Source organism: Sceloporus undulatus, chromosome 6 (assembly GCF_019175285.1).
Source record: "Sceloporus undulatus isolate JIND9_A2432 ecotype Alabama chromosome 6, SceUnd_v1.1, whole genome shotgun sequence".
Classification (NCBI taxonomy): domain Eukaryota; kingdom Metazoa; phylum Chordata; class Lepidosauria; order Squamata; family Phrynosomatidae; genus Sceloporus; species Sceloporus undulatus.
In genome coordinates this window covers 123,895,019-123,909,161 of record NC_056527.1, presented here as the reverse complement: position 1 = coordinate 123,909,161, position 14,143 = coordinate 123,895,019, and the positions used below count along the sequence as shown (strand labels likewise).

At 42.9% G+C, this 14,143-nt stretch overlaps 1 protein-coding gene across 4 annotated transcripts in view; it reads right to left on the bottom strand.

The window, feature by feature from the left end:
- Positions 1–1,059: 1,059 nt before the first annotated feature.
- Positions 1,060–14,143, bottom strand: part of PPP3CC (protein phosphatase 3 catalytic subunit gamma) — a 58,301-nt gene continuing 45,217 nt past the window's right edge. For 2 of the 4 annotated variants that reach the window (XM_042473309.1, XM_042473310.1), the window contains 4 exons: positions 13,218–13,299; positions 11,962–12,059; positions 8,549–8,578; positions 1,060–6,623 (listed from right to left, as the gene is read on the bottom strand). In XM_042473309.1, the coding sequence (XP_042329243.1) occupies positions 6,448–6,623; positions 8,549–8,578; positions 11,962–12,059; positions 13,218–13,299 (386 nt within the window). In that variant the 3' untranslated portion in view covers positions 1,060–6,447. The remainder of the gene's footprint in view (positions 6,624–8,548; positions 8,579–11,961; positions 12,060–13,217; positions 13,300–14,143) is intronic. The other 2 variants (XM_042473311.1, XM_042473312.1) reach the window with 1 other exon arrangement.

Here is a 14,143-nt window from a genome sequence, read left to right as displayed (position 1 = left end):
AGGTGCTGCATAGAAACATAAGAGCTGGAAGAAATCTCAAAGGCCACCCAGCCTCTGTTTAAAAACCTCCAAAGAAGGAGACTCCACCACACTCCAAGGCACAATAGTTCACTGTCAAACAATTCTTACCTTCAGGATGATGTTCCTAATGTTTAGGTGGAAACTCTTTCGTAGTTTGAACCAATCGCTCTGTGTCCTGGTCTCTGGAGCATCCGAAAACAAGCTTGCTCCATCCTGAACATGACAGCCCTTCAAATATTTAAATGGGGCTATCGTGTCACCTCTTAACCCTTTCTTCTCCAGGCTAAATATACCCAGCTACCTAAGACGCTCCCCATAGGGAATGGTTTCTAGCCCTTTCACGATTTTGGTCGCCCTCCTTGGGACACGCTCACAGCCTTCTTGGATTATAATGCCCAGAACTGGACACATACACTGTACTGTATACAGGGAACAGTGAATTAACTAAATGCCACCCTTCAAATGACAGCCAGTCTGAGTGTTGTACTAGAACCAGGGTTTGAATCCCTTTTCAACCATGGATGCTCATTGGGTGACTTTGGGTAAGTCACACACTCTCAGCCTGAAGAAGGCAAAGGCAAAATTCTCTCTGAACAAATTTGGCTAAGAAACCCTTGTGATAGGGTCAACACAACTCTTTAAATACAAACCACCCTCTTCCCTGACCCTTCTATCAGTCAAAGATGCCAAACATGTGAGGTTAAAACAACTGATCAAGCTTTGCAATGAGCTGCCATTAAATATTTGCAATGATATCTACGAAAACTACAAACTCAAACCTGGTTTGGTTACTGAGGTGTTACTCTGCAGGGATTCCCAATGAAATACCTATGTTTCATCTCTCTCCCTCAATTCTGAGCTTTACTTTCTTTCATAATGTCACCCCAGATAAAGAGAATTTTAAAATGAAAAGGAAGTAGGCCCTGTTAAATAAGAGAACAAAACAAACAACACAAAAGGGGTTTAACTCTTCTATGTGAACAAATGCACTCTGCTGCCCTTTCACCATCCCCAAAAATGACACTGGAGCCACACAACTGTTGTTTTAATTTTTTAACTTTTTTTTTCTTAAAGATGACTTCCCAATTTACATTAAGACAGTTCTAACAAATTCGTTCCTTGTTCACAAAAGAGAAATTATATTAAATAATTTCTGCCAATAAATAACATTGTTTTTTCACCATTCTTCTTTAAACATAACTAAAAGGAGAGCAAGAAAAAAGAAAGGAGGCAGTCTCCAGGCAATGGGCAAACATCACTTCAGAACCAAGAACCTTAGTCCTCACCACACATTCCCAGGGGATGCCATTCCACCTTGTTGGGGATGAGCCCAGCTGGCAAGGTGCTCCGAAGTCGGTAGTGGAATCGAGTGAGATTAGCTAAAGCCAGGGAGAGGCGAGTGGGCTGCAGCATCACAGCAGGGCAGGTTCTCTTCAAGGAGGTGACAGCACCTTTGTTCCTGAAGTTTGGAAGACCCATTGTGGACTCCCCTCCTTGTTACATGCACCTTGCTTTTTTTCCTTGTCATGCAAGATAAAAGAAAAGGCTGCTTATAGGCAACCTCACAGTTAAGGGGAGAGTTAATATTTGGGTACTCCATAGACTGGTGGGCTGTTCCTTGGCGGTATGCTTTTTATTTTTGCTGCTTTCGTTGCTCAAGATTGTCCCTGGAATCAAAACAAACACGCACCCGCACACAATGACAAGGGAGAATGGAGGAGAACAGGTGGGAAGAGGGGCAGAGAAAAGGTCCCTGCAGCCATTCATATCTCGTGCTCAGCTGGTTTTTCAGAAGATGACATTGGTGGCCAACCCCACTGTGTTCCTTCTGCCCTTGTTTCTGTTGGGATATAAAAGAAATCTAATGTTTCAGCCTCCAAAGCCAACTGGCTCTGAACAGCCAGCCATCCTCTTTACATCTTCACCACAGGAGAACAGGACTTGCATGCCACCATTGGGTTAAGAACGGCTCCTTTCATTGTGCTGACTTCTTAATTTTGTTATCTTCTGCGTCTCTTTCTCTTAGCAATGGTTAAGAGATCAGAAAAAGCTAAGCAACCATGTGGTCCTTTCTCTTAACCCTGATCGTCTTGTGTACAAATACTGGACAGATTGTCCATGGTCAACACCAGCTTCATAATTTAAGACTGGCAAGAAGCCTTAGAGAAACTGGTGCTATGAACATGCCAGAAGAGGGCAGCTATGACTGACAATTCTCTCCTAGGTCTGGGGGGGGGGGGGGAACAGGCCAAAGGAAGCAAGAAGCTTCAATGTGGAATATTGAAAGCTGGTTTCAATACTGCCTTTTTCAAAGTGTATGGATGGGAGGGAGGGAGGAAGTGTCTTAAAGGAATGTAAGTGGCTGGCAAGACTGTTCCCTTTCCGAGATGAAGGCCTGTCCCTTGCCACATTTTAACTCTCTTTCAGTGAAAATAAAGCCAGTTAAGAACACGTTACAGAATCAGTGTTAGCTAATTTGGGGAATAATTAACACCCACACTCCCATCAAACCATGCCACTGTTCAGTCTGCCGCCTGCCCACCAACATGGCATGCTGTGTTGAGGAAACACTGCCAGCATTCCCTTTGCAACTGGCACCTGCCCTGGCCCCCAAGAGCCATATTGCCATTGTATGCAGAACCTGGAACACCCTTTTATTTCAGGGTATCAGAATATTCTACCTTTAAAGGAAGCAGGAAGAATGAAAAACCCAGCAGGTCCTGTCTGTGGACGTGAAGAGGCAAATGTTCCTCAAAACAGCATCTCATTTGAACAGCTGTTCTTAATGAGAGCAGAGCCTCTCTGACAGATGAGGGGACCCTTTGGCACTGCCATTTCAGCATTCAGGCTGCTCTCCTCTCATTCATGAGCACGACGCCATAAAAATGAGTGGGGATGAGGGGCTGAATCGTTCCAGATCAACTGGGTAAAGCCATCACAAATGGAAATTAGCACTGGCTTTAAAACCACTATTTTACTCAATAGGAGAAAAAACTGGAGAACAAAGAGATGCAGGAGACGGAAGAGTTGCCCAGCTAGTTTGCAAGCATGGGATAAGAATCCAACATTTCAGAACCTGAATGTCTCCACCTCTGTTTAATACAGAAGATTGTGTGCAAAGTTGCAACTGTGTTTAGAAGGAAAAAAGAGAGGCCATTATAAAAAATCACCATTATAAAAACCAAAAATTCTCCAAGGCGACGAGAGGAGACAACAATCAGATTTCTTCTTAGGAAGATACTGCCAAAGACAACAGAAGACTCTACTACTTCTTACACAAGGCTCAGAATTTCATGGATGAGATTCTGTCAACATGATTGTCATAGCCTTGCTGTACCTTCCAGAAATATATGGAGACTTCCACACACATCTGGGCTTCCTTGCATATTTACATAGTCTATAATGCCTACCCCCTTGGGAGGTCCTTTACTTGAATGTTATGTAAAGACAACAATTAAGCCCAGCCACTTGGATAAGCACTTCTATACATTTCTGGAAGCCTCCTGAGAGTAAACACCAAGTGAATGGCAGTAGCTATGTCATGTAAACAAGGTGTGAACTACCTTCTATTCTGAGTGATCCAGAACTGGATGTGGCTGTCAAAGTGGAGGTCTTTAGCTAAAGGCTTGCTAGACTGGAAGCAACACAAGATCTCCCTTGCAAAAGAATTATTCCTATCACCACTGTTATTCTGTGAGAAGAAGTGGTCCTGTTAATTCCAACAGAAGCCGTGAGAGGCATGTACAGGTTCAACATAAATAAAGTCTTCATCTTCAAGAGGAGCACATCTTCACATTGCCTCAAAAGCAGATCAGGTAAAATGAATGGCTTAAATGCATAGCTGCCAAATTGCACCAGCTCTAAAATGCAGGAAAAAATTCCTAATTCTCAAAAGGGAGGTTTCTGAACAGGAAAAAGCCTAACTCCAAACAGAAGGACAGCTGCATAATAACCAGGAGGCATTTTTTTGGAAGAGAGCTCTTACAGATGCCTTGATTCTTGCATTTGCTTAACCCACAAAGATACAAGAGGCTACAGAAGGAACAGCTTAGGGAAGACTGATTCAACTCTTCACATAAAGGGAACTCATCTTCAGTGGACAGTTCAGCTGCTGTTCTTTGGCACATTCTGAGACCATCTCTTTGCTCTCCAACTCAGACATGCAACCATTATACTTCATAGAACAAAGACCTGCTGGCCAACCATAATTTCTTCTCCCCAATTCCCTCCACTCCATTCTGCAGAGGTTTCCTTGTGCAATGTCATTTGGTTATTTACTCATGTTTAGAAAGTACAGAATTTATCACAACTGCTCTCCAAAGCTTTACCATTCTAACTTTTCCCTGCCACACCCATCATCTGTAATGCCCTCCTTACAGAATAAGCACATCAATAATTTCCACAGGTCACATCAAAGACAACTCCAGGTCTTCATCAGTATAGCTCAGGTTGGGCTTTTACAATTCTTAGTAAATAACAAGGCTGAGGTATTTTGTTACTCAATTTACTATGCTTTTTCCCACACGCTCAAGAGAAATAAGGAAAGGTCTTCCATTTGGGATGAGATAAACCAAGGTGTGCCATCTTAAATCTTGGAATGCTGCATCACTGCAGTAAATATAAAATATGAAGGGCAGACAGGTGCCTCCAAAGACACAGTGAACATGTGCAAGAGAGCTAGAGCCCAATAAGACTTCCAGGCACAGATGAGCTGCGTTCAGGGATCTGTGCCTGTCTGCAAACACTCTTTCCACATACAGCACGAAGCAACGATTGCTTTTAAGACTGTAGTAAGCTGAGATAAGCAAGTGGTGTCTTCTGCTACACAGCAAATCATAGTGGGTTTCCAGGTCCAACCTGTGAAAATATTCTGCCTTCTCAAACTCTTGATGTCAACTGAAGATCCTCTGAACATGGAAACTCAGTCCACACTTGCTGGTCAAAATGATAACAACTCTGGAATCATATGGACAGCAACTTTCCCAACTGCTTTGAAGGTCTGGATAATCCACAGGTTGTTTACTTTGACAATGCACTTGAGATGACTGAGAAGCCTTCTATATTCAGCCCAAGATAACGTAATTCCAAGCAGAAGCCAAACACAGAGCTGCTTTCAGGCCAGATGTTTCTTGTTCTGCCGTATGGAGACCATCAACTACTACTTTTCCATAAGATATCTGGACTTCCTGCCTGTATTTATGGCATTTGCATGCTACCACAGGCCAGTCATGCAGGTTGGACAATACAGAAAAAAGAAATCCTACTGATGGAGTAATGTCTACACAGAAACACTGTACTTTCTTCCTATGCCTTATAGTGCCCACATTACTCATAATTCTATAGCATTCAGCTGGGAATGCAGGAGGGTCCTATGTTGACAAATGGCAGAACTAACTTTATGCCGGAGCTCCCATTACAGAGCTATTGTAATGTGTAAAGGAAGGGAAGATGTAGGCAGAAGGGCAAGGGCATCCTCCACCTCATACAGCTTTGCATGCTAAAAGCATGACTCTATGATAATTTGGGGAAGATTGCTTCTGTATTAGAAAAGCAGAAATAAATCCCACCTGTGTGATGTTGAAGCATGTTAAATTGAGCTATGTTTATATAAAAATATGAGAGATATGAAATCAAAGGAGTGATGCTTTCAGATGAATGGAGACTGCAGGAGTGCGTACTTAAAAGTCCACCTATTGTATTATTCCAAGAGAGTTCATTTATCCAATGAAATTGGATTCCTGAAGGAAAAACAATGTGAATATTTATAGGGATAGAGGGAAAAGCAAGATTCTCATTCCTCAGTTCCAACGACATCTCTAGAGCTGGACAAACTATCTGCAATGCAACGTTTGCTCCTGACATGGGGTTACCAAAAGGAAAGAGTTTACCAACTGTCCTATACAACGTGCCTTTAATGGAAAATGAACTGCCGGAGCATCAGATGCAGTGGGAAATAGAAAAGGGGGGGGGGTGCATCAAAACCTGGTAGAAGAAAAAAGTTGTTTTCAAAGTTAAAGATGCCACTTTAAAAACAAGGAGGGTAACTTAAAATGGTTCCAAATAAATCAGACACCAGAATTGCCCTGGGCTGCTAGACTCCCTCCCTCCCTCCATCCCACCCCACCCCAGGCTTCTTTCCCTATCAGCAGGGGCTGGCCATCTGTACAGAACAACATTTTATATAAGCACTAGTTATTTAGACCCATTCCTAAATTAAAAAAAAAAGATGACTTTTTATATATTGAACATAAAATTTAAAAAACTTACAAAATGGTCACCTCTCTTACTGAATGGATGCAAACTGGGATTATGGATGCGCCTCCAGGCTAGGTTGGTTTCTCCCCCCCCCCCACCCTGAACCCCCACTTTCATAATAAATAAATAAAATCCATTAAGTTTTGGATCCTTTACTGGGTGCTTGAACTGTTACTGGGTTTTCTTCCCTGTCCCATTCTTTTCCGCAGAGTTTGTTGAGGTTAAGTTCACCGGCCCGTCTGGGTGCTTGGCATCCTTGCGTGGCGGCATGCGCTCATTTACGCGGTCCAGCCCCCTGGCTTCTTCAAAGCTGCAGATCTTGTGCTGTGGCGAAAATCCGCGGATGGCTAGAGTAGGGCAGAAGGAATGGGGGAAAAGAAATTGGAGGTATTTCTGAACTGAACTACTATGTTCACACATGCCACGCTGCTGCTCAGCAGAGTCGTGGCTAGAGAGCATACGTCTGACTTTAGAAAAGAGCAGAGGTTTTGTTTTAACCATGGGGTACTATATGCTGTTACAACTGCTGATAAAAAATGTATTTCTTTAACAGAAGCTGATAACCTCCTGGTTGTTTTTCTCCCACAGAGCTCAGGAAAGTTACTTTTCTTAACTGCAACTCCCAAAACCACCAGACAACAGGGCAAACAGCCACACTGGCTGAGGCCACTGTGAGTTCTACTCCAATTACAATGTTGCCAAATTTGGTTCCTCATCCCTACTTTCATAATTAAAGATGTTTTGGGAGGTGAATATCTGCTTAGGATGATCAAAGAGATCCAACTGGCTTTTAGATCACTTTTATTGGATCAGAAGCAACCATGGGACAAAAGAAATATATATGTACCACCATGGCAACTGTTTTTCCTTCAAGCCAAATTCAACTCTCAAAACCAGATGGCCTGTCCCCAACCCAAATTAAGTCTGGGCAAGAGTGCTCCCGTAAAGGAATGTTCACTAAGTACCCTGGAGAATCAAGTCAGGGAAAGTCAGACACATGCTCACTAATGGGGGCATTAATGCTGTGAAACATCAGGACAGCTTTGAAAACTGGAAACAAAAACATAAATCAAATAATAGTGAACTAAATCAAAGTCATGTACTTCAGCACAACACCATACACACCCTCACTCCCACACAAAACACACCATGAAAAGGGGAAATGAACAATTTTTTAGATAAACAACAGTACAAAAACATGAAAAACAAAAATCTTGCATGATCAGGAACTGCATGGAGGGGGAAGCATCAGGTGTGGCAAAGGCCTTTACCCCTTTGGTAGAGCCTTACAGCTCTCACATATCAGCTAGAGGACCAAATACAGAATACTCCTTCAGTAGACTGATTTTGACATATTATTCTGAAGGCACACAGGAGACTGAGACACACCTCTAGCTTCTGCAAAGGGCTGGCTATACTTCACTGACAAGTTGGCATATTAATTGCTACCATCTCCTGTTGTGATTTCTGCCTGAGATCTAGGAATGCTGTTGCCCTTTTGGAGATAATGGTTTAGATGGGCTAATGGTCTGATAATTTAAGCCACAGCCATCCATAGCATGGGTTAAACGATCTGATCACTGTTTCATCAAATGCATGATTAACTTCTCAAAAAGGCAGTAACTTTCATGGATCGCAGGCAGAAATGACAAGACACCATTTACCATGATGGTTGGAAGATTCTGTGAACTACAGGACAAAAAAGAAGAGTGTGTTTCTGAGCTGTGTATGGAATGCCATTCCAGAGCACAAAAACTAACACTGCTTCTGGCATGACAGGAGCCCTCTGAACTGTGCCAGCCCCGGCGGATGCAAAGTTTGTCAACAGTGTTTGAATCAGCAGCAGTTCAGTTCCACTAATCCAACATCCTCAGAAATAGTTCAACAGTTGTATCCAATCCCACATAGTAGTCTTGAAGTCAACAGAGAATGGAAGGCTTGGTGTGCAGAAAAGGGGAAGCCACAGCATGGAGCATTACACCTCTGGGGCTGTTTGAGACTTCCTACTTTCCCTAGTTCTAACAGTGAGATGAAGGCCAGCCATTAGTGTTTACAGTAAAAGAACAAAGAGTTGGCAGGGTGCTTTTGTCCTCTTACTTCAATTGACCTAAAGAGTGAAGGGTGTTCACCAGGCCAGAGCCTCTTTCTCTTCAGCCCTGTGATGCAAGAAATAAAAAGCTTTGTACTGTTGACAGTAAGTTCAGGGTAGGGTGGGGCAGAAAGACCAGAAAACACACAAATCATCACAATTCTCACAAGATTCTAGCCATACCTTCCCGTGCCTCTACCGCTTCTACTGTGGCTGTAATACAGAAGGAACAGTGGCATGCAAAAATGAAGACAGAAAAGAGTGAGTGAACTTAACATTACCATGGTTGTTTTGAAATCTACAACCCTCCCAGTCCCAACAGAGGAGGACTGTGAAGATGACCAGCCAGCAGAGAAGGATGGCAACAGGACAGAGAGACGGAAGGGAACTTATGATGGGTTGCTAAATGGCACTGCATCATGACCCATGGAAACAGAACAGAGAATGACAAAAGCTGGGTTTTACAAGACTGGGGCACCCAACAATTGTCTTGGAGGAAGCTTCTTCCATGTCTGGGCAGGGAATAGCAGCACCCATCATCTTACACTACTGCATTTCATCAACAGCCACAGCTGTAAGTCAGCTAAGCAGCATTTCCCAGAAGAGTGTCTAAGGGGAAGGAGATTTGCTTAACATCAGCCTTAATCCCAATCTTGGCAATGCAAAAGTAAAGCAGGGAATAGCATCAGCTAAACCTAAAGTGCTCTTCTATAACCACAGGAGAGCTTGGGCAGCAAGAGGCCTGCTTCCTCCAACAGCTTAACACCAAATCAATTCCACTTCCCAAATGGGCATTACTTTCAAATAACCCACCATGAGTATGAACAAATGCTTTCATCTTTTGCCACAAGAAAGCATTTGCTATGGCTTTGCAATTGGAGTCCCAATAAGACAAATAGTTTTGTATGTAATGATTATTTTTACCTGCACATAGATCTATATCATGTACAAGACCTGTTAAGCAGTCTTTTGGGCTGGAGCCTGTCTTTGGAGCACCTGACATTAACTCTCCCAGAGATGTTCTTACAGCTACTCCAGAAGCAATGCTAAAAAATTATTTAGGACCACTTCAGCAGAGTGTCTTTTTCTGAATTCTGAGGCCTTGCTTTGAAAGACAGAAGTTTAGATTAATGCAACCACTACTTTAGTATGGGCAAAGTAAGTGCATGACCTCCCTAAGAAAAGCATGGCCATACAGACCACACATCCAGGCTGGCAGCTGCTCAGGCATATATTATCTACACAATACAGACAGTTGATCTCACCTTCAAAATTGTGTTCAAAATTCAGTGCTCCCGGGTGGCATTCCTAATTCCAGTACACTCCATCTGTTTGGGATTGCAGCTCCCACCAATCCTCATTACTAGCCATACTGACAGGGCTGCTGGGAGTTGAAGTCCAAGGCATCTGGAGTATACTAGCTTGGGAAAAGTTGCTCTAGGGAATGAGATGAAGGGGCAAATACTTAGCTGGACAACCAAAGTTGCCCCTGTAGTCCACTGAACTGAAATCAAAACACTAGAGCGAAGGAATGAACCCTTCCAGAAGGACCCAGCTGCAAATCATTCTGGTTTGCAGAAGAACAGCAAAAGGGTCATCAATCAGAAACTGTAAAAATCTGAGATAATTATAACCTTTCTTGGGTGAGGATGTTTTCTGCAAAGCATCACACTGCATGGATCTGTGTCTAATCATCCTCATGACTGTTTTAAAGAAAACTGACCCATGCCAGATTGCTTCCAATATTGGAGATATCTACAGACTGCCTTTAAGGGCTATGCTGACATCACATACTCTTCCTGGGCACTGGGAGATCAGCTTGAAATCTCTGGTGTTTTATACATGATTGAGCTTAGCTCCTACTCAGCACTGTAATGTTGACGATAAGCATATTCTCTGCACCTGAGTAAAGCAGCCCTGGTGAACAGCTCTTTAATTCTTGGGCCATAATACAGAGGGCATGGTTTTTATATTCTGTAGTAGGAATAGAGCCAGATTACAATACTAGGACTGCTAGAGTTCATAAAGGGAATTCTTCCTTCCCAGAGCAAAGACTAGATAAGCCTTTGGCCTGATTTGGCATGGCTCTTTGTATGTTTTGAAAGGCAGAAAGGAGATATTCCAACTGGCACACTGGGACAAGTTGCTATGTTATATAAATCCTTGTACCTCGTTCAAGAAGTATAATCTTTCGGTCAGCCTAAGAGTCTGCTGAGTTTAGATGGCAACAATGAACAAGTACATGGCAACAAGTACCCTAGCATCAGCAGGAAGAGTAAGAATTGCATCTCCTTCTGCAAGCCATCCTGAAGCAGAATTCTTGAAAGGTGAACAAGGAGAGGTCCATGACCTTCTTTAGCATACTTTCTCAAATTGGCTTTGGGGTTTTGTTTTTGCTAATTCTCTTTGGCCAGTGGTGAGCAGTACTCCAAAAGAAGAATCCCTGTCTCATATCCCTCAACTTGTGGGTCTAAGATTCACTGCAGGATTGAATTTGTAAAAAATTAGTATCTGGATTTGATGGAAGTGTTGTGCTGCTCCTCTTCCCAATTTCTTCCTTTCACAGTGGAGATTCTCTCGTTTTTGAAAAATGCATTGTAAATATGTGTGTAATTCATGGTTAATTTCATCAGCATCTCTCAACAGATGTGAAACCTGGCTATGACACGGCAGCAAAAAATGGGAGAGAGAAGGTCTAGGTAGGATCAGAAATTACCTAATATTTTGCTATCTGTTGTACCACTGTAAAGGTTTAAGAATGCAATTGTTTCAACTTAGGTTTTTAACTATTGGTGTTTCCTCATCAATCCTGTAGTTCTAAGAGGAAGGAGCATGCATAAGGAGGGAATGAGAAGTGTACAGGTTAATTTCTTGATTCATAAAGGACAATACTGAATGACGTAAAAGGCATGAAAGGTGAGGGTCTGGACACACATTACACCCCATTTGGGAACCACACAGAACCAGCACAGATATTAATGCTAATTAAGTACTCAGCAATATAATCGAGAACTCTCAGCTGTTAGCTTTCAACGTTAACACAAAGAACAGATGGACTTAGTACAGAGGGGATTAAAAAAAGCAGACTGATGGTATGCTCTTAAACAGAAGCAGAAGTCTAAAGGGCAACTGCTGTTAAGGAGAAGGAATCAGAAGAGTTATTTCAAAAAACTGAGCCCAGCAATACTACCCATTCTTTAAGCATCAATTCTCAATGGGATCAGTAGCTATGACAGCACGATACAAATGCTTTGGGTGAAATGCTTTCCTCCAGTACCCTTGTTAGGTTTCTACTGCATCAGTCTATGGTCTCAGCTTCTACTCTCTATTATTATATCTCCGTCTTTTATTTAGGGCCACCTTTGGAACATCAGAGAATTAGTCCTGAGATGTCATCAACAAGTTCACATTGCCACTTGAAATCCCATTTCAATTGTGGCAGAACTCTGGCATTGCTAAGGGAAGGGTACCTTCAGCTACTCTCCAAAATCTGGAGGATCTTTTAAGGTATGTCACAGGGACAAATTCACACATCTGGCCTTCTTACCCTGACAGAATATTTTTGAGGCACAGGGCTTGGTTCCTGACAAACTTACCTGTCTGTAGAGTCTGCTTTCCCCCTGAGAGGACTCCCATGGGCAAAGTACCTGTGGGAGTCAGGCCTTTGAGCGTCAGCACGCTCTCACTCTCCTCCCTGAAAAAGAGGCAAAATGACCAGTTTATACCTAAGCACAGAAACAAAGAGCAGCTTAGAACTGCACCATACCGTATGGTAACTAAGGTGGGCATGTAAATATCTTGTTTTCATTGATCTGCATTCAGAAGGCTGATATATCTGACATGTTTGCAAATACACAAGTCCTATAGCCACACTCAGAGCTAGGACTGGCTATAAATCTTAATCAAGTACATGCTTAATGGCCAGGCCTGCTTGTATGCAAGAAAGACACTATACCTCTTCACACAGCTCAGATTTAGTTCCTGGCACCTCTGATTACAGGGGCGGTGGATGTGGAAATGTAATGTGTAGCCCTGCAAGTTCCATCTATCCTAGGTGGCATACCTAATGGCATGAAATGCTAGGAACAGCAAACTGAAAACATCTGGAGAGCCACATTTTGCTCTTCCTTGAATTAAAAGGATCGGGTAGCACAAAATAAGAAAGATTTCTCTCTGCTTCATCCCCTGGATAGCTGAGGCCAATCAAAGAATGCAATATTAGATTAGCCAAACAAACAGTTTGATGTAGTATAAGGTAGTTTCCTATATTTATTTCCCCACAGTGAATAGAACAGACTTAACAGGCAAATCTGTCAGAGGCATATTTCAGCCATTCTCCCACCTCCCCAAATTGGGTTCAGAGTTTGCATGAAAGCTAATTTAGGACAAGGATCATAAGATATCTAAGTAAAGAAAAGGAATATTTAGCATTTATGCATACCACATTTCATATGCCTGAGTCCACCTAACGAGTATGTGGCAAAGAGCAGCTGCATAGCAGCTTCATTTATATACCACTTCACACAGCATTAAAACAGTCTCTAAGCAGTTTGCAACTGTAAGCTAATTGCCCCCAACAAGCTGGACAGTCATTTTAGTGACTTTGGAAAGATGCCAGGCTGAGTCGACCCTGAGACCCTGGCTGGGATTGAACTCACAACCTTGTGGTTTGTGATTGAGTGGCTGCAGTGTTGCATCACCAGGCGAAATTGGATCCAGGAACTGCCAAGATGACAAGCTTCCTTCTTCCTCTACTGTTGGTTCATAGAGAGCCCTCCCCCATTTCAGTTTGGCAAAAGGCTGTAATCTTCTCCACTTTCCAGCCAACATTTCCAAGAAAGCACAAACTTACCGAAGGACGGAAAAGACTCGTGCCATCTTCCCAATGGCCCTGATCTTATTCCTGATGATCTCTTTACGGGCATTTGTGCCTCCTTAAGGAAAGAAGAATCAAAAAGGTTTAAAAGGATGAGGCATGAAAACGCGTACAGCTCAGGCGATGCCATTATGAAGCATCTGCTTGACTCTAGGAAAGAGAAATCAGATTACAACTTCACAGCTAAAGTCCATCAGTCACAATCATGGAAAGGTAATGATCAGAATGGAAAAGGGAGCAGGTGACGGACAGAATGATACACAGACAAGAAGTCTAAATGGAGTGGGGGTACGGGCGGGCTGGGATAAGTAGGACCACCAGAAGTAGTAAGACAAGTGTTGCTCAGAAGCAGCAGAACTCTTGCCCCCCGAAATGGGTTTGACCGCATTACACATGGGATGTAATATGAATGACTCAGCCAGAGAGACACAGTTTGGCAAGGCAAGAACACATATAAAAACTGACAAGACCAAGTGAGGGTGAAGACATCAGGATGCTGGGCTGTGCTTGCAGAAGGGAGAGCAGTCACACAAGCACCACATTTGGCACAGACCCAGACAAAGAAATGGCTGGAACCGTGTGGCTTTGCTCAAGCCCATAACTTTGTACAATGCACTCTGGGGAAGTATTCTCCTGTTGACTACACAGGCCAAAAATGGACTGAAAATCATGGAGGTGTTGGGGGGGCTCAACTGTGAACTGAAAGACACATACATTTCCTCTTAACTAATTTTTGTTTTGTTTTATTTTGTTTTGCTTTGTTTTGTTTTCAATGGACCAACTATGTATTAAGAACAGGACAAGCCAAACTGGAGATCTGACATGCACCAATGGATCAGCCATGCATAAGGTGGCTGCATTCAAAAGTCAAGAGAAACGTGACCCCCGCCACTCCCGCCATC